This window comes from Lithobates pipiens, unplaced genomic scaffold (genome assembly GCF_037356315.1).
Source record: "Lithobates pipiens isolate NorthernLeopardFrog02 unplaced genomic scaffold, aLitPip1_a1.2 Scaffold_10, whole genome shotgun sequence".
In the NCBI taxonomy this organism is placed as follows: Eukaryota; Metazoa; Chordata; class Amphibia; order Anura; family Ranidae; genus Lithobates; species Lithobates pipiens.
Window position 1 is genome coordinate 146,066,965 of NW_027507686.1, and position 27,992 is coordinate 146,094,956.

A 27,992-nucleotide genomic window follows, 5' to 3' on the forward strand; every position below is an offset into this window, starting at 1 on the left:
ATAAGATTGTTGGTACAATTTCTGGTACATCAACATTACTATATCCGAATAAGTTTGACTTGTCCGGCAGACAATACTCAAATACTTAGGGTTCCAATGGATAAGAGGTTGGAATTCCTATTAAAAAAACAAAACAAAAGGCCCAGGAGGCAGCTGGTGTTTGTCATAGTTGCTATGACAGATTCTATCCTTTAGGTCTTCGCTAAGTGTCATGCAAGAAGCTAGTCTTCCTTTTTGCGGTGAAGCAGCTATCTGGGGATATTTTGGATAATATATCCAAAGAATTTCTAGTGAAAAAGTACCCCTATTGCCATTTAAATGAATGAGTAATTGTATTTTTGTTTCAAAACTCCTTCTTCTGTGCCAGGGGCATCAGCCTCCAGGCAGTCACGACTGCTTCCACCATCAGGTTCAAAAGGTAATCCTTAGGGTTAACCCCAGGGACAAGAGAGTTCTTGGGGGAGGAGGCCTACAAGATACTGAAGCCTCCTGATGAGGAGGTTCCCCTGCTTGCTCAATAGGGAGAATTCTTCTGCAGTTCTCAGGGATCTGGCAGAAGGAGTGACAAGACGTATGTGGGACTTCGTCAATAGCTCTAAGGTAGAAACTGGAGTTGTAAGAGTTTCCGTCTCCTCGTTTTCTCAGATCAACCGTTACTAAGGATCCAGAGAAAAAAAATAAGTCTTTCTCTCAAGCATTGTACCATCTTTTGGCAAAACCTGTTCATGGTGGCCCCCAGTAAGAGCAGAGGTTGTGGTTTGGTTAAATCCAAATGGACATTATGGATCTCAAAAATCTAAATTCAGTTCCTGAATATAACCACTCTTTTTTGCATGAAGTCAATCCAATCAGTTATCTCCATCCTACAAGGAGAAGAATTCTGGCATCAATCCACGTCAAAGATGCATATCTCCATATGCCTATTTCCTCGCTCACTAGTAATATATAGTAATATATACTTTTCAAAGTAGAAAATCTTAATTTTCAGTGTGTAACTCTGCTTCCGATCTAACTACTGCACAACGAGTACAAAGGTTCTGGCTCCTCTTCTAGCCAGATTGAGGGCCCAAGGTATAACGATTATGGTTTACCTAGTCAATCTGTTCTTGATAGGCTAGTTGGTAGCCCGCTTAGACCAAAGTATGGTCAGCACATTCGACTACCTGGAATATCTAGGTCGGATTCTCAACCTAGGAGAAATCTTCTTTAAAACCATGAAGAAGGCAATACTTGGGTCTCATCATAGGTACACCCAGAAAGGGGTATTCGTACCACAGGCAAAGATCAGTGCCATAAAGGAACTGATATAGGTGGTCGTAACAAGATGAATTTCTCCTATTCAACTTTGCATGAGGTTCTGGGAAAATTTTTTTTATAAAAATGCTATAAAACCATCCCCTATTTTGTAAAAGCTATAACTTTTGCGCAAACCAATCAATAATATATATTTTTTTTTTACTAAAAATATGTAGAAGAATACGTATCGGCCTAAACTGAGGAAAAAAAGGTTTTTTTTTATATCTTTTTGGGGGATATTTATTATAGCAAAAAGTCAAAAATATTGCATTTTTTTCAAAATTGTCGCTCTATTTTTGTTTATAGCGCCCAAAATATAAACCCATCAGGGTTTACTTCCTCTTTTAAGTGGTTAATATACAACTGTATTGTCAATAATCACTTGGTGCACTATGGAACTATACAATATTTTTCTTCAGAACGATGTGTATAAATACCATGTGCAATAATACAATCACTGCATTTATGAATAACGGTGACACACCCTAGTAACACTAAATCTAAGGAGTGACACACCCAAATATGCAGAAATTGCTGTCTCTTCCGTATATAACCATTCAGTACCCACTTCCAAGTGTTACCACTGCTGATGACAGTCCACCAGAATTATTCTATCTCCGTGCTGTTATTGTTAATTCTACACCACATGAAATTCTTTACCAGATCCACCAACTGCTCACCTTCACAATATGATCTGCACAAAGTATAGATCAGTATGCTCTTTCTATTATGTAGGCTATCACTCTCCAGACAGGATTTTACTTCTGATGCACCAAGATGGATGTTTAGAAATATACCAGGCTCTCCAAGGTGTTCAAGTGATTGTAAAGGTTTTTTTAAAAATAACAAACATGTAATACATGCTCTGTGCAGTGGTTTTGCACAGAGTGGCCCCAATCCTCCTTTTCTGGGGTCCCCCGGTGGAGCTCCTGCTCCTCCTCCACGGTGAGTGCCCCCATGAAGAGCCACATGCCATGGGGGCACTCATGCGGGCTCACACCCGAGTCCTGCTGCTGCGTCTATTGATACAGACAGCAGGACTCGGCCTCATCCCCCGGTAGCCAATGGCTCCTGCTGCTATCAATCTATCCAGTAAGGACCCGAGACAGCGTCTGGAGCTGCTGGGCTCATTCTCATCGCTGGAAAGGTTGGGTTCAGGTAACTAAAAGAGGGGCTCTGGGGGGCAGCTGCACCACAAAAGGTTTTTCACCATAATGCATAGAATGCATTAAGGTGAAAAACATTGAGACTTTACAACTCCTTTAACCACCTCAATACAGTGCACTTACACCCCCTTCCTGACCAGACCAAATTTCAGCTTTCAGCGCTCTCACAGTTTGAATGACAATTACTCAGTCATGCAACACTGTACCCATATGAAACTTGCGTCCTTTTTTTCACACAAATAGAGCTTACTTTTAGTGGTATTTAATCACTAGTGGGTTTTTTATTTTTTGTGCTATAAATAAAATAAAATGTAGATTTTGTGAAAAAAAATGCCTTTTTCTTTGTTTCTGTCTTAAATTTTTGCTAATTAGTAATTTTTCTTCATACATTTTGGCCAAAATTTATACTGCTACCTATCTTTGGTAAAAATAACCCACATTAGTGTATATTATTTGGTCTTTGTGAAAGTTATAGAGTCTACAAACTATGGTGCCAATCGCTGAAAATTGATCACATCTGATCAGGCCTTCAGTACATCAGGTGCATCTCATTTCTGGAGACACTAACAAGTCAGGAAAGTACAAATACCCCCCAAATGACCCCTTTTTACAAAGTAGACATTCCAAGGTATTAAGTGAGTAGCATGGTGAGTTTTTTTAAGTTGTAATTTTTTCCCACAATTCTTTGCAAAATGATATATATATTTTTTTAAAGAGATTTTATTGAGATTTAACAAATTACAACAGGGCAAAATAAAGACAGTTCTCTTCCATGTTGCAACAAGTAGAAACCAGAAAAGATGAACATTAGTATTAACAGAGCAATGTGAATCACAATCGTACATGTTTCGTGTATGCCAAACTCAATACAAGCATAGAATCGTAGGAATACAATTTAGGTTGGGGCACAATAGTAGGGCTGGAATGAGAAGCCACTTGTCTAGCTTTTCCTGGCGGAATCTGAGAGCTTGTATTCAAGTGTTTTTCAAAATGGCCGGCTGGGTTCTTAAGCTCCGATCGGGTTTTTCTTATAGGTGGTATGTTGTCTGTGGCAAATTGGGGGACGTCTGTATAGTTCTGTAAGGGAGTGATGTAGATCTTGTCTGAAATTTCGTAGGAATAGTCGCAATACGTTTGAGTCCTATGGGAGATAATGGCTGAAGGAATTGATGAATGGGTAATGTACGGGATTCGTATGTTTGGAAGAGGGTGCTAGTAACAAAGGGGGCAGATGGGGTAGGAGAGGATAGTAAAAGGTGTGAAGATAGGGAGGGAGAAAGGGGGAGAAGAAGGGGAGGGGGGGGAGTGATCACGCCTCCCGGGGCTAGGTTGAACAGCTACGATCGTTTTCAGGATTAAAACCAATATTCGTTGATCTTATTCGTAGTAGTATGTTATTTACTCAGGATATTTGTTCGAGAATCAAGGTGGGCCATTGAGAATGTTTGCATAGGATGAGGTGGATTTGAAGTGGGTCCAGCAGGCCCATTTTGTGCTGAATTTCGATGGTGTGTCGCGAGCGATGTGTATCAATTCTTCCATCTCTGCCGATTTATTTACTCTACAGAGCCAGTCTTCGATTGTGGGTACTTGTGTAGATTTCCATTTGGCAGGAATTTATTATTTTTTTTTACAAAATTGTCATATTATCAGGTTATTTCTCACACACAGCATATGCATACAACAAATTGGCCACATACAGATCACCAACATTGATGTAGTACCTTCAGACGTTCTACGAGCAAAAATGAAGCATCTCATTTCTCAACCACCTATTACATTTTTGAAGGCCCTGGAGTACCAGGACAATGGAATTTCCCATAATATTTCCCCATTTTGGAAAGCAAACACCCCAACGTATAATCTGTGAGGCATAATGAGTCTTTTGAACGGTTCATTTTTTTCCAGAAGTTTTTGGAATATGTGGAAAAAAATTAAAACGCATTTTTTTTTTTTTTTTACACAAAATTTCCAATTTAGAAGATATTTCTAACACATAGCATATATATATATATATATATATATATATATATATATATATATATATATATATATATAATATAGCAAAAATTACAACCCAAAACACATTCTGCTACTCCTCCCGAATATAGCGATACCACATGTGTAGGACTTTTACACAGTCTGGCCACATAGAGAGGCCGAACATTGACATTGACGTTCAGGCATTCTAGGAGCATAAATGACACATCTCATTTCATTCCTACCTATCACACTTTTGAAGGTCCTGGACTACCAGGGCGGTGAAATTACCCACAAAATGACCCTATTTTGGAAAGCAAACACCCCAACGTATATTCTATGAGACATGGGCTGGAGATAGGTACTCGGGTACTCTGATGGCCTGGTGACAGGTACTCGGGTACTCTGATAGCCTGGTGACAGGTACTCGGGTACTCTGATGGCTTGGTGACTGGTATTTGGGTACTCTGAAGGGCGGTGACAGGTACTCATATGGACTGTGACGGGTACTCGGGTACTAAGATGAACTGTGACAGGTACTCAGATGAACAGTACACTGTAGGCGGTAACGAGATTTTACCGCAATCTCCTCCTCACACACGATCGGTGTGTGAGGAGAAGAACCCGGTAACATCTCGTTACCCTGGTTTGTTTACATTTTAGTGATCGGCTGTGAAAGGATCACAGCTGATCAAGTGGGTAAACAGCCGGCCAATGGCTGTTTACCAGCGTCGGTGACGAGCAGTATTTCCACAGTGCGATCGCGCGCATGCGCCGCGCACAGTCGGGGTGTGACCATCTGTGACCATATATATATATATATATATATATATTTTTTTTTTAACAAAAATATGTAGAACAATACGTATCGGCCTAAACTGAGGAAAAAATTAGTTTTTTTGTGGGATATTTATTATAGCAAAATGTAAAAAATAATGCGTTTTTTTTTCCCCCAAAATTGTCGTTCTTTTTTGTTTTATAGCGCAAAAAATAAAAACCGCAGGGGTGATCAAATTCCACCAAAAGAAAGCTCTATTTGTGGGGAAAAAAAGGACGTCAATTTTGTTTGGGAGCCACGTCGCCGACCACGCTATTGTCAGTTAAAGCGATGTAGTGCCAAATCGCAAAAAGTGCTCTGTTCAGGAAGGGGGTAAATTCTTCTGGGGCTGAAGTGGTTAACCACTTCAGCCCCAGACCATTTGGCTGGCCAAAGACCAGAGCACTTTTTGTGATTTAGCACTGCGTCACTTTAACTGACAATTTTGCGGTCCTGCGACTTGACTCCCAAACAAAATTGATGTCCTTTTTTTCCCCACAAATAGAGCTTTTTTTTTGGTGCTATTCGATCACCCCTGCGATTTTTATATTTTGCGCTATAAACAAAAAAAGAGCGTCAATTTTGAAAAAAAAAAGCTATTTTTTTTACTATAATGAATATCCCCAAAAAATATAAATTTTTGTTTCCTTAGTTTAGGCTGATACATATTCTTCTACCTATTTTTGGTAGGTAGATATCAGTAAGTGTTTATGGATTGGTTTGCGCAAAAGTTATAGCGTCTACAAAATAGGGGATAGTTTTATGGCATTTTTATAAATAATTTTTTTTTTTTTTACTAGTAATGGCGGCGGTCAGCAATTTTTATCGTGACTGCGACATTATGGCGGACGGATTGAACACTTAAGGTGCTATTTTGGGACCATTCACATTTATACAGCGATCAGTGCTTATAAAAATTGATTACTGTTTAAATGTTACTGGCAGTGAAGGAGTTAACCAGGAGGGGGCACTGCAGGGGTTAAGTGTCCTAGGGAGTGATTCCAACTGTGGGGGGGGGGGGGGGGCTACGTTTGACACGACACTGATCACCTTTCCTGATTACAGGGAGCTGTGATCAGTGACAGCTTCACTAGGCAGAATGGGGAAATGCTTGTTTACATCAGCATTTCCCTGTTCTTCCTCTGTGTCAGATGATCGTGGTTATCCCTGCGGACATTGAGTCCGCAGGAGCCGCGTTCATACTCACGGCAGGGTCACGTGCATGCCGCCAGTGGCAAATTTAAAGGGACGTACCTGTAAGCCCATTTGCCTTCGGCAAAGCCTTCGGTAAGCCGGCTGTTCACAGCTACCTGCCCACTGCACATGCACCAAGTGCGCTGAGTGTTTGCAATCTTCTGGGACCTGTGATGGCCAGAAAGCTGCAGGCAGATGGGAGGGAAGGAAATCGCCCAGGCAATCGGAGCAAAAGTGGGAGTGAGTACCTGCCAAAACCAGGAACCCCCCCCCCCCCCCCAAAAAAAAAACACTACGTGCCAACTGCCTGAGGAGTGGCGGAGGAAGTGCTGAATTTCCCCTTTTGGATGAAGTTTTTCTTTCAGAATATGTAAATGGTTTAATGTCATAGTCTGGGCAGAGGTGCATTTTAAAAGGGATTAAACATAAGAAATAGTCACATATTGCAGAGTGGTACTGCCTATGTTTTTTGTTTTACTTTACCCACATACACACTTCAATATTTTCTTGTGTCCCCTGACTGCTTACTGGGCACTGACACCTTTGGCAGGTTAGACAGTTCTCCGTTCTGGATTTCAGCACTGTGTATTTATCTGTGTGAGTGGAGTTCTCCTTTAGTTCCGGTATGCTTGATCCAGGAGCCAGCTCTGACTTGAGATAAAGCCTCTCATGTCATATTTAGATCTTAACACAGGCATTGCCATTTATATTTCATTACTCAGTGAAACAGGAGATCAAGAAGAAAAGAAAATAGACTATGAATCATTTATGGGGCACACATTTGTAGTGATTGTACCTTCGTGGTCATTTGAGAACAAGTTACTGTTTGTACTGATATCCCACAGCTTATTATAAAGTTCTAGAGAAATGTTAGGGTTGAAGAGCTGGAGTTTTCTTTATGTAAATATTGGTATTGAGGTTGTGATTACAGCTCCAATAGCAATGCATAGAAGTTTTTCTCTGATACCAACTGTTGTAGGAATAGGTATAGTTCATAGGGATACATTCTCTATTCTGTGTATTGAAATGGAAATGCAGGCTTTTGTTTTTGTGCAGTTCTCTCTAATGCCTGGCTTTGCATACACATGAACTCCAGGTTAGCAGCTAAATACAAAGATGGAATGCATACAAGGGAGCCATTATATCTGCCATTTGTCAAATCAGCTCAGGTATTTACACAGCCCTGCCACTACATACAGCTCTGTCTGGCAGGGGAGGACAGCGTTTTCTCAGTTGCAGTTCAGTAACTTGCAGGTCTCCTCTGCACCCCCAGTGTATGACTGGACAGTAAAAACACAAGCAGCAGACTGATGAGCTCATTTATCACTATGCTTCCTAGCAGCATGCTTTTTTTTATTTTTTTCTCTGCAGCACAACTGATTGACTCCTTGAGTTGCCCCCCCCCCCCCACCCACCAGAAAAATTAAGTCAATAGCTATGAATATTGTAGCTGCTGACTTTTAATGTTAGGACACTTACCTATCCATTGATCCCGCAATGCCGCCACCCCAGTTGATTTTTCGATCAACTCTCGGGTGCTGCCGCTGCCATTCGTGGTAAGGGAAACTGGCAGTGAAGCCTTTCGGCCTCACACCCGGCACCATACTGCGCATGCGCTTTCTAACTGGCACGGCGGTGGAGGAAGGAGGAGGGGGGCCACGGTCGTAATGATGTAGTTTTCTGGACATGGGTGACGGGTACGTGCCCCCCCCCCCCAAAAGGTGCCAAATGTGGCACCGGAGGGGGGAGGAGGCAGATAAGCAAAGCTTCCACTTTTGGGTGGAACTCCACTTCAAACTGGAAGTTCAGCCAAGAATGATCTAACTCTAAGGCTACTTTCACAATGAGGTGCTTTGCAGGCGCTACAATGCAAAAAATAGCGCCAGTAAAGAGCCTCTCCTGTCTCCCCAAAGGGAAAGCCTGAGGTGATGGTAAAAAGGTTCTGCAAGCCGCATCTTTGCAGTGCTGTAGGAGTGGTGTATACACCTGCCCATTGTAAACAATGGGGCAGCGCCGCCAAACCCTTTTTCATCCGCTAGCGGGGGGTAAAACTGCCCCACTAGCAGCCGAATAGCGGCGCTAAAATGATGGTAAAGCGGTGCTATAAAACAGCGCCACTTTGCTGCCGATGCCCGCCCGCTCCAGTGTGAAAGTAGCTTAAGACTACTGGCAGTCACATTCTAAGACTAACCTATCTAACCCTGTAAAGCAAAAATTGCTCTACAGTACATACCCTTTCTGAAGCTGGTCCGGTCTCCAGCTGTGTACAGGAGACAGCTGACAATGGCTATGCAATGCCTGGAAAGTGACGTCACCCATAGAGTAACTATGGGGCTTCTGTTGTCGGCTGCCTCTTCTGCACACTCACACTCGCACAGAAGCCACCGCTGACAGCTCAGCGTGGGACCAGAGCGGCTGCAGAAAAGGTATGTATAGCGATTTTTTTTTTGCTTTACAGGGTTAGATAGATTTGTCTTAGAATATGGTTGCCAGTAGGTTTAGAATTTTTAGTTACAGTAGTTTTTGGCTGAACTTCTACTTTTGAACTTCTTGTATTTAAAAAAAAATACAATTAAAGTGAACATTAAAGTAAAAGTTTTTTTTAAAAACAAGCCTTCACTCACTTCTGTAGCTGCTTTTAATGTGAAGCTGTTCATTCTCTAAAATTCTGACTATAAGAATTACAAAGACATTTTAGTCCGTTTCTAACAGCTTAGAAATACCTGCTGGTGGTTTACACTAGAGGGCAAACATATGTTATGGGTTTGTGAAATTTGAATATTAATTTCTCCACAATGCTTTAAGATATAGAGATAAATGAAGGCTTGCTTTAGACCTCATGCACACAAGCCCGACATGAATTGTGGATGTATTTCTGTGCCTGGGGGACGACACCACTACAGCATACAGTTGCCCATAGTAATGAATTGCTGTACATGTGTAAACACGCATGTGGGCGGTAATTCTGTGGATGCAGCTAGTTTGCATCCAGGGGTTTACGTCATGTTTATGCAAGCATGGATTTTAGCTAAATTATAGTCACTTATTACATTATATGTCTGTATGCAGCAGCTGTGTCTCTGAGGTATTGAAATACGCCCACAATTTATGTTACATAGCCTTGTGCGCCCATATGCATAAGGCCTTAAAGTGTTTTTACAGCTTTTTCAGAATCTGTATATACTTTTGTGTGCATGATCTGGGCACAGATTCACTTTCTGAATATATTAATTAATACAGAGCTGCATTCATTTGTGTCTTTTATACCTGCCTGGAGTTGCGCTTTAATAGAGTAAATTCACATTTTCATGAAAAATTTAAAGGTGACTTATTTACAAATAACCTGACCACTTCCCAGGACACCGTTGCAAATAGTGGCCATGATGCCCGCGCTGTTGGTGTAATGGTCCACTGCTCAGGAGTAAGCATCCATCATAGTGCTCGCAATGGTCAGTGTGACTATGTGGCCGTACTCATCAATGAGAAGCACTTCTTTCTTCTGGGAGACTTTACCAAAAGAAGAACCCTCCGATTCCCATTCAGCATGGTTATATGTCTGTGCTGTTCTATAAAATACGTGTCATTGTGAGCACTGTGATGGATGCTCACTCTGAGGCTGTTTATTGCGGTGCATGGACTGCTACACCAGCAGCACAGGGCATCATGGCTGATATGTGCAGTGCTTTCAGGAGGGGTGGTTTATTTTTCATAAAAAGTGAACTTGACTTTTAGAGCTTTTAAAAAATAAAAAGCAAATACTCCCTGAGGTCGGTACATATTTGCATGAGAACAATGGTCTCGCTCTGCAGTGGTCTGATACTTCCACCTCTGAGTTACAGCTAAACCTTTGGCAGTGTAGGTGGCACAATTAACACAATTTCCTATTCTAGAAGTGTATGTAACTCTTAAAATTATTATAGCATATATAGGTCCATCGGGGTATGTCTTTCCTAGGCAGCTTAGCCTCTTGTGCTTATAGTGTGTGCTTCAAGGACAAATAACTGGTGATCATTTACATTTCAAATATGACCACGCTAGTCACAGAAGCACATCCGTACTAGTGTGGTCAGTTTGTATTATAACTAGAGATGTAGGCACATCACTCCTGTGTCTCTGTAGTCAGAGCAGCAGACACTTCCTTTGGCCAGTGCTGCTGTGACCCATCAGCCAATCACATCCAGTCTTATGCAGCTAAAGCCAATAGGGGCACGGACAACATAAGATGTACACAGTCGGGTAAAGTAATTCCCTGTTGTGTATGTCACTCACAGCCTGGAGAGCAGAAGTGGAAAGCTCCTGGAATGCAATGTACACAGCGGGAAAAGTACTCCCTGTGGTGTTAGAAGTCGCTAACAACCCATCCCTCTAATGATGCAACTTGCATATGTGATACTGTAGAATCTTATAATCCTGGCTCTTCACTCCACTCTTTACATATGTCAGGAGTGTACACTGCACTGTGCATGCACTGCAGGCAGTAAACAAAGCATTTAGTAAAAGGTAAGGATTGTTTTTGGCTTTCCCTTTTTTACTTACCGTTATTTTTTTTTCATTTTCACTGATTGTGATGTCTGTACAGTACATTCAAATAATTTTTTTCTACAAAAAAAATACCCCAGCTTTCGAGCATTCTTTTTTTTTTTTTTTTTTTACTTCGACAAATGTAACTTTGCAGGCTGTAGCGTTTGCATTGAATGAGTTAAAATCAAGCTGGTTTTTATTTTAATCTTGCTGCAAGAAGCAAGGGTGGGAAATATCACATGCTGACCGTGAGATGGTAATTATAACCCTACATAATCACCAGCCTTTTCTAAGGAAAGAATAACTTTGCATTGTTCTAGTGCTGACAGCCATACGCTATAAAATTAGATGACTTTGTAAGCTGTAGGTAACTTCTGGCCCATACTTCTCTCAGGTCCTCACTGCTGGAAAATGTCTGCTGCTTCTGTGCTCTTATTTATCATTTTTAAAGCATATCTCAACCCAGAAAAGAAATATGCAGCAGCTTTCCAGTCATTAGATATTATGGCTGCATTTGTGTTTATTTATTTATTTATTTATTTTTTTCAAGCTCAGTACATAAAAATCCCTATAATCCTGCAAGAAGAAATGTGTACTTGTAACTTCATGTGCAAGCAATGTTTTAATTTCTTCCAGCTATCTGCTGTTAACTACAAAACATACCCTCTCTATATCATGGAGAGTAGAAGAAGTGGGGTTAGCCAAAAATCTGGGGTGCAGTCAAGGTGCTTCCTTTACAGACCCAGTACAGTGAATGTTGTCACCCTAAGACCGGAAGTGTGAGCTATGATTAAGCGCTGATTTAGCGTGAAACGTGTTGGATTTGCTGTATTCTCCTGCTATGTTTTGTGGAGGTGTTTTTACATGAAGAATTATCAATAAAGGTGATTTTATCAGATGTGCGGCCAACCAGATTTTCTTTTATTCTTTGAAGACGGCTATGAGCAAGCCAGCACCTGCTAGTGTGTGAGTGATGGTGGAACAGGAGACCGTCCTGTAATGGGTTTCATTTTATTTGGGTTTTACACATTAACCATACTTTATGTCTTCTTCTGAGCTCAAGTCTCTGAGTTGTGACACAAAGTATTGCAGCCAGTGACAGCGAGGCAACTAGAATATTCAGAAGGATGTTCGCAACGACAACCCTGTTTGTTTCTTTTTGGATAAAATGTTTATTTTAAGGGTATTTCGGCATGCAATCTTTTTATGTTGGCTTGTTACGTGATTAGCCACATTTATTTAAGTTGTTTATCAAGCAGCAGAGTTTTAGGGGTCTTGTACACTAGAAAATGTAAGAGACACGCTCACCTCTCCAAAGCTCCCACATCACTCCTTATTCTGTGGTCACCAATGAAAAATACCCAGTGTGGAGAGCACATGACCTCCTCCCATGATGCAGTCGTCAGCACAAGCAGCCAATTGCTAGGCTCAAGCATTGTCACATGACTGAGAGAAAGACATCACCACTTTTAAGCACTGATGAAGGCGCCATGGGGGAACACTGGAGAGGTGAGTGCAAAGTGTTAAGAGAGTGGGCTTTACACAGACAAGGGGGCATTCCTTCTTAATTAATATTAGTAAAGGTAACAATCAAATACTTTTATTTCATGTTTTGATTTTGCTTTTCTTTACAGATTTAAAACCGATTACTATTTGCACTGAAAGCGTATGCACTATTACTTCAAGTATTAAAAGCCCATTAATGTGGGGATTTCCACATCAAACAGGCGGCAATATGGATCACCGCTGAGGCTGCTACACCAATGGATTATTTTACCTAATGGATTAAAATATTAAGGTAAAAAAAAAATGGCTTCTTTATCCAACTTGTGGAACCAAGATCTACACTGCTGCTAACGTGATAAATATCCTGGTTACTCTTTCCAGGTTGATAACCACTAAAAAGACATGTCTTGTGAGGGCCGGTAGTGAAAGGAAATGTGTGATCTAATGGTTGCTGTGTAGGTAAAGATGAGGGAAACGATATTGTAAAAAACTTTGTTTTTAAAGTAAACTAAAAGGCTAATGTTATCTATATTGAATTTGTCTATGGTCATCTACCATATATCCACAGATGCCTTCTAAAGCAAATGTCTTTCACATAATAAATGCTTTAGCTATATTCAAATATAAAGGCTGGTTATGTAGAGATATATATTTTGCATTAAATGGTGGTTATACTGTAGTTCTCAGTCACTGAGACTGATGGAAGAAAGCTGCTGAGACTGCATTTTGGATTGAGTGGGAAGAATTACATTTTGTTAGGCACAGATCAATAGATGCTGCAGCAATTATCTTACCGCGTCCAAAATCTCCTGGTTTGTGTCCATATCCTGTAATGCTTAAAATCAAGATCAAGACTTCACAAATGGACACACAGCATATATCCTGTGTAGAAGGCTGGTCATCCCAAGCGGTTCTGTCTTCACTGGGTGACTAGTCTCTGCAAAACCCTCTTTACAGTTCTCTTCTCAGCAGGCAGTGCTGATGTCATTTATGTTGGCAGTGCCTGAAGTAGGTGCATGCAAATAGACAATGCTAACCGAGGCACTGCCTACACATGAATGTATAGATTTTCAATAGTCAAACCCACCAGTAGTTCCTATATTGCTTTGCTTGGCTCTGACAGATTACTTAGCTCTATGGTTCATGCAAAATATTGACATTGGTCTCTTCCTAATTAGACATTTAAAAGCTAATGTAATCTAATATTTATTACAAGAATTACAAACACATCAATTAAGGGTAGAAGCAAATTAACAACATATAAAAATGTTTATATGTTGTGTAAAGTCTATAAAAATCCATAAAACCAGGGATAACATACAAACAACATGCATATATCGTTGTTATGATTAACTCAGAGTATTTGAGGATTGCATCCGTAGTATTTAAAATGTTAACTTTCTCGCCACTATTTTGCTTGTTGGCAAATTATTGTAGTGCTAATTTACTTTTAGGTACATGACATTCATAGACATATAGTACTGACATCTCGTAAGCAGTCAGACAGTATGGAAAGTTATCATGAGGGTTCCTGGTTCTCCATAGACATTGATTGGTCCATAAGTGAGTAAGGTGCATACTCTTGGTGAACCTTTTTGTTAGCTATTCTTTACTGTGTTCATTCTTCTTTTAGGTTGCTTTAATTCATTGTCCTAAACATGGACCTGCCCTCTCTACATTGTTGGGCATAAAAGGTCATCTGATTCAAGGACTTGCTGAAGGAACTCGGTCAAAGCCCATCTTATCACAATGAGTTCGAACCTCTGGGGGCAAGAAAAAAGCAGCTCCACCTACTGGGAAGAGCGCATCTTTTACTTGTTGGTCCAGGAATGCAGTTTGGTTGACAAACAGACGCAGAAGCAGATTAAGATCCCCAGGGGAAGCATTGGTCAGTTTGTCCAAGAGCGTTCTGCAGTAGCACATAGCCGGAGCATCCCTTCCAAGAGCAAAAAAGTCCAAATTGCACTAAAAATCTTAGACCAGCCCCATGCCCTTCTGTTTGTGGATGAGAAGGATGTTATTGAGATCACAGAAAAGCTGGCTGAATTGCTTTTGGCCGTTACAAACTGTGAGGAGAGATACAGCTTGTTCAAGAATAAAGTGAGACTTTCTAAAGCTTTACAGATTGAGACTGGCTCTGCTGTAAGGGTGTATATGAGGCCTGGAGATGGGCACTATCCTGGTGTTGTGCGATATAGGGGACCTTTGTTGCCAGAAAGGACTGTCACTGGTATATGGTTTGGGGTAGAATTATTGGTAAGTTTTTTTTTTTTCTTTTATTCTACATATGTTATATTTTTATGTTCAATCTGTTTTTATTAAAAATATTATTTTTTTTATATCAAAACCAACAAGTGAAAAAACAGTCTGGTTATTCACTTTACATAGCACAGTACTATAATGTATTCAAATACAGGGTAAGGCACTAGTATGATAGCTGTCACAATCGAATACGTAACAGAATAACTTATATGCAATGCACATAGTTATAGATAGACAAAACTTACAAAATGTCCCTGTCTTCACTGCAGAAAGGGCATATAGAGGGATAACCTGAAAAGCTGCACAGCCCACACTATAGGAGCATAACCCTGTGAACATAGAGTAAAAAGAACTAACTAAAAAGAGAAAAAGAGGTGGAAGAAAAGGGGGGGCACAGCCCAACAAGGAGACATCCACTTGGACAAGGCATCACCCCTAAACACCTTCCAAGAGAGCCAGGTTTGGTGAGGTTGATCATATGTTCCGAATTCCTGTGCGCCATTCTAAGAGAGCTATAACTTGTGCAGTTTGCCAGTGGCGAGGGATAACAATCTGGCTGCTGTCAAGAAGTGTTGTGGACTACCTTTCTTTGATTAGTCCCGGTAGACTGGACAACAGAAAATCCTGTGGCGAAATTGGAATGGTTGCATCCATATGTTGACCTATTATTGAAAAATCAATCAATGGGGGAGAAGTTTCCTGCTCATATTGCGGAGCTGGAGGGGGGGGGGTGCAGGGGCCGGTTTGTTCGTAGCATGTTACACTCTGAATTTATCCTTCTTTAAATTGTTTCTCATCCCTGTAAGGCTACATTCACACTGGGGCAGGGAGTTAGTGGTAAAGCGCCACTAGTTTTAGCGGCGCTTTACCGCTGTTACAGCTGCGCTTTTCGGTCTCTAGTGGGGCGTTGCCTCTGCTAGTGGCTGAGGGAAGCTGTAAAAGTGTCAGAAAAGTGCAGCCGTCGAAGCACTTCTCAGGGGCTTCGGTAGTGCTGGCCATTGATTTCAATGGCAGGGGTGGGTTAGGAGTTGTGAATACACTGCTCTTGCACCACCCCAAAGGTGCTCCCTTCCTGCAAGTGCACCTCCCCAGTGTGAAAACACTCAAGCTTTCACACTGGGGAGGAATGAGAGGCGCTTTTCAGGTGCTTTACATGTGCTATTTTTAGCACTAAAACACCTGTGTTTGAAAGTAGCCTAACTGATACATTCTGCTGGAGAGCTTTTTCTTTTTGAAAAAACAAAAGACTTGCTGGCCAGATTGCCATATGAAAATTGAAGAAAGCAAGCCTAAAAAATGCATCCATCACAAGTAAGAATTGATTAACCGCAATATAATAAAATATGATTACTTTTGGGTTTAATACTGCTTTTATTAGCACCTAGGCCTTTTACAAGTATTTTCCTATATAATGAATTCCTAATAGATCTTTTCCTTCATCTGGACTGTCATTTGGCTGTTATTGCAATCCAGACTTAATCCTAGAATATTACGGTAATTTTCTCCAATAAATTTAATGTAGACTAAACTATTCTAGTTTTTTTTTTTTAAATAAAATAGAAGATACCTGAACTCAAAGTTGCATAAAAAGTCTGATCCATTGTAACATGCAATCCATCTGAGGTAGCTGAAAGATATTGATTTGTATTGTGTATTTAAGAACATGTATTATTTTTAATATCTTGTTTTGTTCCCACCCACCAGGAAGATGGCCGTGGTCAGGGATTTACGGATGGTTCTTACCAGGGAAAACAGTTATTCCGATGTGATGAAGAGTGTGGAGTGTTTGTCGCTCTTGATAAATTAGAGCTGTGTGAGGAAGAAGATGAGGAAATAGAAAGTGATTATGCATCACCGGTAGACAATAACCAGACAGAAATCCCTCCTCTAGAAATTAACTCCAGGGTGTCTCTAAAAATCGGGGAAGGAATGGAATTTGGGACTGTGATCTTCTGTGATGTCCTGCCTGGCAAAGAAAGCCTTGGATATTTTGTCGGAGTAGATATGGTAAGTGTTACATTTTTAATGCCAGAGTGAGAAATGTATTCCTTTTCTCTTTAGAATTATCTTTAAATGGGATGTAAACCCAAATTATTATTATTTTGTTTTTTATGTCATAATGTAGAGTATAAGATTTCCTATCATTTGAGCCCAGTCTTGCCACACAGAGTTATTCCATCTCTGAGCAATCCTCTTTTATTGTTCAGTGAGATAAATCTTGACAAACAGAGAAAAACTTTGTCAAATCCTCCCTGTTGCTGTGAGTGACAGGTGATTTACATATCTCATGCACTAGCCTAAAAGACATGCATTATTTTTTAATTCCCTCCCACTCCTTTCTTCTGCTGCTCTGCCAGGATTGGATGTTCCACACCTCAGCATGATTTGGCATGCTGAAGTCATGTGGTTACTTTCCTGTCTTTTCATTGGATGTTAGAGATCATAGCAGAAGTTCAGTGTAAGAAATACACAGGAGAATATGCATATTGACAAGGGAAGTGTAGAGGTGGGCGAGGAGTCTATTGACTTCACGACTCCACCTATCAAGCTCCAGACAACCGACCCACCCACAGAATCTGCAGTTTTTCGGGTCTCATAGCAGACAGAGGGGAGACATTTGACAGGTAAAGATACATGCAGGAGGCATGTATATCCTTACAGATAACCCCTATGGCAGTAATTTAGAAAGGATGACATTGGGTTTACATCCACTTTAATACTAAAATATTTTCTGAAAAGTTAAAAGAAAAGTACAATTAGGCTGTACACTAGCATTTTTTAAATCTCATATAAACTATTATGAGCATTTTTTTTTTTACTGCTCCTAGAAGCTAATAGTTTTATTCTATTCCCTAGTTTTTCGGAGCGTTTCCCGAATGAAAAAATGCTGCTAAAACGCTCCTAATAGCTTTTTTTTCTCTGAGTTTTTCTTGTTTGTTTTTTCCTTCATGTACTGTAAAAATGCTAATAAATGGCTAATGCTGCTAAAAGCCTAAAAAAAAGAATTCATAAATATTTCCAAGGTAACAAGTGTACTTAAAGTCCAACTCCAGCCAAAACATATTTTTTTGTTTTTAACAGAATGGAGAAAGGATAGACCCACTGGTACCTCCTCTAGCTTAACAATAAATCTCTTTTACTGGGGATGATAATTTAATAAAATTTTTCATAGATTGCCTAGGGTTCTTTCCACTGCCTTTTTAATGTTTCAGAAACTTATGGTAGGTCCTAACTGAGGTTCTCCTCCTACCTATCTCAGCGCACTTTTAGTGTCACTTACAACTCCATCTCCTCCGCTCCCCTTCCTCTTTCTGTTGGGGTACCAAATTCTGTCCTTGGGCCCCTCCTATTCTCACTCTATACCTCTTCCCTGGGCCAGTTGATAACCTCCCATGGTTTCCAATACCACCTCTATGCCGATGACACCCAGATCTATCTCTCCACTCCTCAACTCACCCCCTCGATCTCCTCACTGATCTCAAACTTACTGAATGAAATATCAGTATGGATGTCACACCACTTCCTCAAACTCAATCTTTCTAATACCGAGCTTGTTATATTTCCTCCTTCACGATCCTCCCCCATGACATCACCATTGATATCAACACAACCATTGGTCCCTTCACACATGCCAGAGTCCTGGGTGTAATTCTTGACTCTGACCTCTCCTTCAGCCCCCATATCCAATCACTGGCTAAATCCTGCCTCCTTCACCTCCACAATATCTCCAGAATTCGACCCTTCCTGACTAATGACACCACAAAGCAACTCGTTCACTCTTTGATTATTTCCCACCTTGACTACTGCAACGCTCTCCTTAATGGCTTACCCTTAGCAGGCTATGCCCCCTTCAGTCTATTATGAATGCTGCTGCTAGACTAATAAACCTCACAAATCGATCCGTGACTGCCGCCCCTCTCTGCCAATCCCTTCACTGGCTTCCCCTACCCCACCGCGTAAAATTCAAAATGCTAACCATAACATACAAAGCCATCCACAACATTGCCCCCATCTATATCACCAACCTCATCTGCAGATATCGCCCAAATCGTCCCCTCTGCTCCTCCCAGGACCTCCTGCTTTCTAGCTCCCTTGTTACCTCCTCTCATGCTCGCCTTCAAGACTTCTCCAGAGCCTCTCCCATCCTCTGGAACTCCCTGCCCCAGTCTGTTTGATCAGCCCCTACCCTGTCCACCTTTAAGAGATTCCTGAAAACTCATTTATTCAGGGAAGCCTATCCCACATCCACCTAACAACTGTCCCGAGCCACCCCCACATCAAATCATTCTCTGCATCTATTAACTTTTGTACCACCACCCCCTCCCTTGTAAGCTCTATGAGCAGGGCCCTCCTGTACCTTTTTGTATTGAACTGTACTGTAATTGTGTTGTCCCCCCCCCCCCCCCCCCCATACATTGTAAAGCGTTGCGTAAACTGTTGGCACTATATAAATCGTGTATAATAATAATAAAAAATAATAATAGTGATGACAACCTCCAGGCCCAAGATTCTAGCTCCACCCTCCCTTTTCCAACGGCATGTGCTGACTGTCTCTGGCACATTGCGTGTCTCTAGCTCAGGATTCCATATTTCATTCTTTATCCCATAGGTACACTTTAAAGGAAATGTTTAGTGTTTTTGTATACATTTTCTTTAAATTCAGAGCTAAAAAAATAAAAGAATTGCAATTTTTTAAGTCGCGTTAATATGAAATATTGCAATAGGTGGAGTATTGAGCTAATTTTTGCACGTTTTACTTGTCTATTTTAGCTGCTTTGCTGAAAGAAAGGGCCTTAGCCCTTGTACACACGGTCGGACATTCCAATGAACAATGTCTGATAGGACCGTGTTGTCGGATAATCCGACAGTGTGTGGGCTCCATCGGACTGTTTCCGTCGGAGTATCCGATGGACCAAGTTTTACAGCTGGGCTATAAAATTTTCCGACAACATGATCCGATCGGACTTTGTCCGATCATGTGTAGAGAATTTCCGATCGGACAAAGGGCCACGCAGGCTCAGACCAAATTCCTAGACCAAAGCTATTGGCTACTAGCCTGAATGTAGTCCCGTCCTAACGAAATAACGTCATCACGTTAAGTACGATCGGATTTTCTGACAACTTTGTCCGACTGTGTGTATGCAACAGTTTCGGACAAAATTTGGTTGTCGGAATGTCCGACCGTGTGTACCAGGGCTGAGACTCTTTATCAGATAGGGAGTTACCCATATTACCTTTTTGTAGGAGCATTAGATGTTGAGGGGACCTTCTCCTGTCTCCCTGCCCTTCTCTCATCCCCTGTCGGTTCACCACAGCCCCTTACTTAGCGTTTTCATTAGATGCCTGACCAGGAGTTTTCTTTGCAGTTTATTATCTTATTTATAAACCTCTGGGGCTGCATTTTGAAGTTCCGGAACAGGTGGTTCCTTCTACTTCATGGGATCTCTCTGGTCGGGTCCACTGTTTGTACACCGATGGGCACCATCTAGGTACTGCTGTATCTTCACCATCAAGAAGGAACAAGAGTCCTTCCCGTGTCAGAAGAGGTAGTCTGGTTGTGGACAGTAACAGAGGTCTTAATTTTACCCTTACATTAGGGACTTCACTATCACCTAGTCTTTTCTTATCTAAACAATGCCACCCCACCTGGCTCTCCTATCCTGGAAGTTACCCTTGTAATATAAAAACCTGTAGGTAGTGTAATTTGTGTCTTTTGGGTAAAACTTTGTTGCCACAGCAATAGATGAAGAGTTCATTATACAGCAATACATCAACTGTGGCACAAACTATGTGATCTACCTGATCGCCTGTATTTCATGCAGCCTCCAATATGTAGGTTGTACCACATGTCTTTTGAGAGCCCGTATAGGGGAACATTACTGTGACACAAATAACCCAAATGCTAGAAATATTTTGAATGCAACACGTCACTTTAGGGAATGTCATCAGGGCGATCTTTCTTCATTTTGCTTCAGAGGAATAGAACGGTTGTCTCACTCGCCCAGAGGAGGTGACAAGGAGAGAAGGCTGCTGGGGAGAGAAGCATGGTGGATTTTTAGATTAAAAACTAGATCGCCTCAAGGGTTAAATCTGAGGTGGGATCTGGACTTGCACTTACATTAAGAATGCCTCTCTCCAGAGCCTCCTCTCTCTCTTTTCCTTTCTTTCTTCTGTTTTTTTATTCACATACCTGGATTATTATTTCCATCTCTTTTTATTTAATGTTTTTTGAATTTTATGATGTGCTTCTTTATGCCTATGTCTATACATGTATAATTGTATGCACGTGTGTGTACATACATGTGCATATTATCATTATACACATATACATATACACATGGATCACCCTATATGTATTGTAGCTGATTCTCTTTTTTGGATAATTGCCTGCAGTCAATTAAGTCAATCAATGGGTGGAGCCTGTGATCTTTAGAGCTACTATTTCTTTCAAAGTTTTATGTCTGTAATGTGGTCATGACTAAGGCCTTAAAGGGCTGAAATGCATCAACTGACTTAATCTGCATTTGTTCATGGTTGCTATTCAATCAAATGAAGAAATTTTAAGAGCAACAACCGGAGTGCGGATAATTTTTTCTACATTATTCTACTTAGCCAGCGACTGTGGATCGAGCACCTGGGAGCTCTGCTATCTATGTGGTGTATGGGTAGTAGCACTGACTTTTCTGTTTATACTTAATTTTACTCTCACTTTAAAGGGTAATCCTTTAAAGGGTAATCCCCACTTTGTAGCTTCTGGATATAGGAGGTGATTCATGCTTCAAGGTGCACCTAATGCCACACACACACACGACCGGACTTTCCAGCAGACTAGGTCAGACGGTCTTCCCAATGGACTTTCCGCAGAGTTCCGACTGACCTTCCGAACTAACGTACTTGGCCACACACGAACGGACTAAGTCTGTTCGAAAGTCTGTTTGTTTTGAACATGATGACATAAGACTGGATTAAAAAAGAAAGTTCAATAGCCAGTAGCCAATAGCTTCCCTTGCGTTGTATTTTGGTCCATCAGAACAGCATACAAATGAACAGTTTTCCCGATAGGAATTGAGTCCGTCAGACAGATTTGAAACATGTTCTATTTCTAGGTCCGTTGGATTTCTTATGTGAAAAACTATCAGATTAGCCCACACACGATCGGATTGTCCGACAGACTGATTCCGTCGGACCTAGTCTGCCCGAAAGTCCTGTTGTGTGTACCATGGCATTAGACTCTGGCTTGCAGATTAATTCCGTAAGAAGAGGTCCTTATGTCTCCCTGGCCTGTCTGCAGTTGGAACAACTTGTATCCTCCATCAGGAACAGGGAATACCTTCAAGACTCCATGGGACCTGTCCCCATAGGGTTAGGCCCCTCTACCTTGGCTGATCTACAGTTTTAGGCCTCATGCACACTGGACATTCTAAAAAGGCCAGTAGCATTAGCTGTAGAATGCCACGTTAAAAACGCAAGTTTTGTTGCATTTTGCAGAGTTTTTGCATTAACTTTTTTTAGCGTTTTGTCACGGTTGCATGTTTTAGTAAAACTATACCCCCACAAAAAGACGATTAAACACAGAATAGCCGTGTTTTTCTACGTTTTTCAGCATTTAGAGTGTTTTTACAGCTGAAAAACTCTTCAATTGCCGTAGTTCTATTGTTTGTTTTTTGTTTTTTACAGCCTGAAAATTGCCCTGCTAAAAAACACTCATAAAATCTTTTGTGTGCATGGACACATTGGAGAACATGCTGTAGAAAAAAAAAACACCTGATGCCAAAAACAGCAGCTGTTAAAATGTCCAGTGTGCATATAAAGAACACCTTTCTGGCACTGTTCCTTCTTCTTGATCCATTCAAGTGAGTTTCCTTCACTGTTTGACTCTGTTCATTGCTGCTGCATCTTTGAATTGGGTGGAGGATTCGGAACATTGTTTGCCCTGTGACTCTTGCAGTCAAGTTTAGGCAGGGTTATTTTTTCACCCAACTCACCAGTTTATGATTGGGTCCTAACTTTCATTTCCTGCCTACCCTTGTTAAAGGGGTTGTAAAGGTAAATCATTTTTCACCTTAATGCATTCTGTGCATTACTTTGCTTATATTTCTTCAGTTACTTTCTGGTTTCCAGGTCTAGATAAATGATGTCATACATCCCAGGAGTCTTCAGGAGGTGTTTTCTCAGCTAAGCACAACCTCTTGCCGTATGTCTGAGCTAAGGGTAGATTGATTTCAGGAAGTAAATGCTACATGAATCCTTTGCGTTATTCAAGATGGCATGCTAGGGGGTGTTTTTCAAAGTGATTTCTTGGCAAAATAAAGCATAGAGACATGGATGGACGGCTGATGTTGGTTTGAATATTAAAAATGAATTAAACAGAGTTTTTGGTTTATAATGCTCAGATGCAGTGTAGTTTCGCTTTTAGTTAATGGGATGGAATTCTTTGTTAGTCGTTTTCACATTCTTGGCAGGCTGTGGGTCAATTTCAGGGTTCTTCCCTGGTAAGATTCACCTTGGCGAAAGGATTCTGTTTCAAAAACCTACTTCAGTTCCCTTGCAGAAGAAATCCATCTGCACTGCTCATGAAAAATATATATTATGTATTAAATACAACATTCTTAAATAAGCATATGACATCCTAACAACTACCCTATTTATTTATTTATCAGTATGTTTTACATAAGCAGTGTAACTGATTTCTTTTATGGGGGCTTTGTGGTGGTTTCATATTAAGACTGGGTTTACGCTATAGCGTTGTCAGATATTGCATGTGATTCGCATTGCATTGCTGTGCAGATCACATGCGATGTCTGTGCGATGCAAATTCAGCCATACAGATTGTATGGCTGAATTTGCATTGCATTCGGACCAAAATGGTGCAGGACCTTTTTTTGGTCCATACTGAAATTGGATCGCATGGGTGTTCACACCCATGCAATCTGATTCCTGCAATTTGACAGTTCGCACTGCGATCTGTGAACCGATCTGGGGGTACCTTTTTAACTTTGTATTGACACCCACAGCGGTTCGCATAGGGCAGTGTAAAGTGCTTGTCGGATACTTGCGATGCGGAAACCCGCACTGGAAGCACACTGGTTCCCGCATTACAATAGTGTAAACCTAGCCTGAGTCTTTCCCTGGCCAGCATGTAAAGTTATGTGGATCTAGTTTAGATTAATATGTTTCTACCACCTCAGTTCTAATTTCTTGAGCCTTATTGATTCAGGGACTAAAGACTCGTTTCCTTTCTTAGTTAAACATGTTTGATTTGGAGTTTTAACCTTCACTAATGAAAATGTGTTGCTTGCTTAACCCTTTGGTATGTTTAGATTGTGCAGTTTCTCACTTGGTCAATGGTTCAGTGCTCCCTTCCATGTTGGGTCATTTCTTTTTGGTTAATGACCGTTTTTGCTTTGGTTTTCGGCATCAGGTTTATTCTGCACCCTCATTCTGATTGTTTTGGCCTCATCCGTTGTCAGATTCGGACACTGGTCCATCAGGTGTCTCTTCAGGTAGTCTCTAGTTATGCTTTGTTGGGCCTGTTGATAGTAGTTGCCATTTGCCCATCCTTCAGTTGAACTTATGTTGGAACTCCTTATAATCAGCAACCTTCCTAAGGCCCTAATGCCAGATGGGAAGGAATTGACCAGATGGGATCTTGCAAGTATCTGCCACTGGCAGTTACCTGTCATTGATGGACACAGCTGTTCAGCTTCAACCCTCGCTTGTACACCTGTGTGCTATTGGATTCCTTGTCAGAAGTTCCCTCCCATCCAATTAGGGGTGTGATGGGCATTGGGTGAGACCTCTTTCAAGATGGTTTTTCACTGCCTCCCTATTGCTATGAGCCTGTGCTCTGAGCATGACAGCTTTACCCACACAGATGGTGCAGACAAGTGCACCTGTGGCTTTCCTGCAGGTTAGCTGTACTTTGCCATAGACATCTATTATATCCTGCGGGTGTGGTGCACTTTCTGAAAGTGCGCTAAACTTGCAGGTAATAACAGAAGTCTATGGCTCAGTGCAGGTAACCTACAGGTGTTCTGCACCTGTGGATCAGTTTGAAAGCAACCCAGTAACCACTGAAGAACAGATATGCCCATATATACACTGTGATTTAAGTAATAAACTTACCTTACCAGATTTTTTTTTTTTTTTGTTTGCCATCCCTCTTGTAGGCAGCAGTATAACCTGACCATATATGTCTTCCTGTGTCCCTTAACAACTTGTCTACCAATGTATGCTTCTAAAACGGAATGATAAACAAGTGGTTAAATCAATCTCATAAGCTTTAACCGCTGGCAAAGGGCTTTCCAATAAAAGTGATCTGGGCAGTCTAGAGCCCTCAATCACCTTTATGGTGCTCTTCCCAACATCTGTTCCCCAATCCCTCTTGTGACTAATTACGCTGGAAGTGTGTATTACATCACTTCCAGGGTCAGCGCTGTCATTCTTTGGCTAGCATAGGTTTTAATGTGTGATTAAGGGAGAACTGTGGAAAACAAAAGAAGAAAAAAAAACATACATACTCACCTATATGGCTGCAACATTGATGCAATGCTGCAACTGTCCCTCACTGGCACAAAGCCCAAGAACTGAACGATCAAATGCGTGCTGATAGCTCAGTTGTCTGGTCCACTCTGTCAGTCACCACTCTTTGCTCTGCCCCTCCAGCTCTCACTGGAGCATCGGGCAGGAGAAAGCTGACCGATGGCTCGGGCTCTCAGTGACGCACTGAGAGACTGAGCCAACTGCCGCTCAGGCATCTGGGTGGACTGATGGCTGATTCTGGAGCAGCCGGAGATATTCACATCTGTAGTAGCCCGGTAACCTCACCGCCGCATGTGCACTGTGCTCTGAATGGATGGCACTCTTGAGTGTGCTGTCCATTTAGAACGCTGTGGCGTGGCCATGACTCCTGTGTGCATTATATAATATATCTATTAGTACTAGGGGGGACATTTATTTATTTGTTTATTTTCTTTTAAACATGTTTACTACTGCTTTAATGGACTCCAAGATCAGGATTTTATGATGAGTAGAAAAACCCTATTTTATTTTTTATTTTTTGTTTAAATCATTCATGAATTATAACTATTGAACTCGGAACAGAGTTCTGTAAAAGCCTAATAATTATTATTATGAAATCCTAAGATATCTGCACTTGTTTATCAACCATACAGCACTGACATGTGTGCCAAAACGTTCACATATTTGGGGTCCGTGTACTCTAAATAAATGACAGAAAATAGTTCTGTAAAAATATTTGGACTAATATTCAATATTCGAAAACAAGTATACATTAAACAAGCTAAACCTACAATTGCATTTTGTTCATATCGCTATGTGTTTTTAAAAACACTCAAGGTATTCTGTAAATGATTTTACTATGCCATGTTGAGTATTTTTGCATTGCAAAACTTTAAGATTGCATCAGGTCATAAAGGATTTGATTACTCCTGGCCGTGAAAAGGTTACTACATTGGCTTACTCCCAGCACTAAGCGCAATTTAATATTTGTTATTTAAAGTGATTGTAAAGGCAGAAGTTTTTTTTTGATCTTAATGCATTAAGATAAAAAAGCCTTCTGTGTTCAGCAGCCCCCCTAATACTTACTTGAGGTCCCTCTAGATCCAGCGATGTTGCAGTAGTGTCTTCACTGCCCGGGACTCCCCCCTCTGGTTGGCTGAAACAGCAGCATAGCGCCATTGCTTGCATTGAGGGCACTCAACAGAAGGGGGCAGGAGCACCGAAGATGGATCAGAGAACAGGAGGATCTGGGCTGCTCTGTGCAAAACCACTACATAGAGCAAGTATAACATGTTTGTTATCTTTAAAGCAGTTCTCCACCCTAAAGGGGAAGTTCTGCTCATCTGATCCCTCCCCCCCTCCGGTGCCACAATCGGCACCTTTCAGGGGGGAGGGGGGTGCAGTTACCTGGGGGGTGCAGGTATCTGCACCCACTCCCGGGACAGACCGCCGCAGATGCCCCCCCCCCCCCCGTTGTGTTCTGGGAAACACACAGTTCCCAGGACACAGCGGGGACCAGCAGAGACGCGCAGCGCGACTCGCGCATGCGCAGTAGGGAACCGGGCAGTGAAGCCGCAACGCTTCACTTCCAGATTCCCTGACAGAGGATGGTGGCGGGGGCAGCAGAGAGACGAGCGATCGCTCGTCATCTGCCGCCGACATCGCTGGACCTTGGGACAGGTAAGTGTCAATTTATTAAAAGTCAGCAGCTGCAATATTAGTAGCTACTGGCTTTTAATATTTTTTTTAAGGTGCAGAACCACTTTAACTAAAAATAAAATGAGACTTTAGTATCACTTTAAATTCTCTGTTATGATGTATATTAACAACTGTTAATAAAAGTACCGCTAGTTTTTCTTTTTAACAAAGACAATTTTCTTTTATTATATCAGTTCTTTTGTTGGGCTTTTTGAGCTAGTTATATTAACTATATAATTATATTATTTTTGAGAAATGTGTACAGTAGTTGCCTTAATGTGTCTTTCACTGCTACAAGTGGAAATTTTACTCTTGAGCTGACTGTGATGTAAGCAATGTGAGGGTAGCTCAAAATAAACCGTTTCAGAATGGAAGTTTGTAATTTAGTTTTTTTTCGTGGTGCCCAGCCCTAAATTAGACTAAATTCACATTTCTGTATAAAGAGTTACTGTTAGAGACTATGTTATTTGATTCTCTCCTTCTACTGCTGGATGCTGCCTTCTCGTTCTACTGCTGGAAGTTTATTTGATAAAAAGGTGGAACTGATGTTTGCTTTTGATTTTAAAGGACAATCCTATAGGAAATTGGGATGGAAGATATAATGGAATCCAGCTGTGTAGCTTTGCTAGTGTTGAAAGCACACTTCTTCTACACATTAATGACATCATTCCAGGTAGGAATTTGGTCTTATTCCTCTGTATTGTTTTAGTTTGGTCACTTTATTGCTGTTTTATATACTTTAATCCAAAGTATCAGATTTCTAAAATATATTGTGCGTTACTTTTTACAACTTTGACTGTTATTATTCAACATTTTTCATTGCAATTTAGTATTTTTTTTGTTTTGATTTAATTTATATATTTCTTGAGCAAACATTTTTGAAAGATATAACCAGGTTACGAAAAGAGTCCAAAAAAGCCCACACTAGAATAATTTAAAATACAGCATTGTCTTCATGAAACAAATGCATTTACATATCACTTCCACAAAAACAACAGGAATTCTTGCTTAGCAATACAAATCTATTCTTT

The 27,992-nt window shown here is 41.0% G+C and overlaps 1 protein-coding gene across 5 annotated transcripts in view; it reads left to right on the forward strand.

The window, feature by feature from the left end:
* Positions 1-27,992, forward strand: part of CYLD (CYLD lysine 63 deubiquitinase) — a 152,440-nt gene that overhangs the window by 29,544 nt on the left and 94,904 nt on the right. For all 5 annotated transcript variants that reach the window (XM_077458414.1, XM_077458411.1, XM_077458420.1 and 2 more), the window contains 4 exons: positions 12,609-12,772; positions 14,114-14,736; positions 16,447-16,749; positions 27,529-27,634. In XM_077458414.1, the coding sequence (XP_077314540.1) occupies positions 14,230-14,736; positions 16,447-16,749; positions 27,529-27,634 (916 nt within the window). In that variant the 5' untranslated portion in view covers positions 12,609-12,772; positions 14,114-14,229. The remainder of the gene's footprint in view (positions 1-12,608; positions 12,773-14,113; positions 14,737-16,446; positions 16,750-27,528; positions 27,635-27,992) is intronic.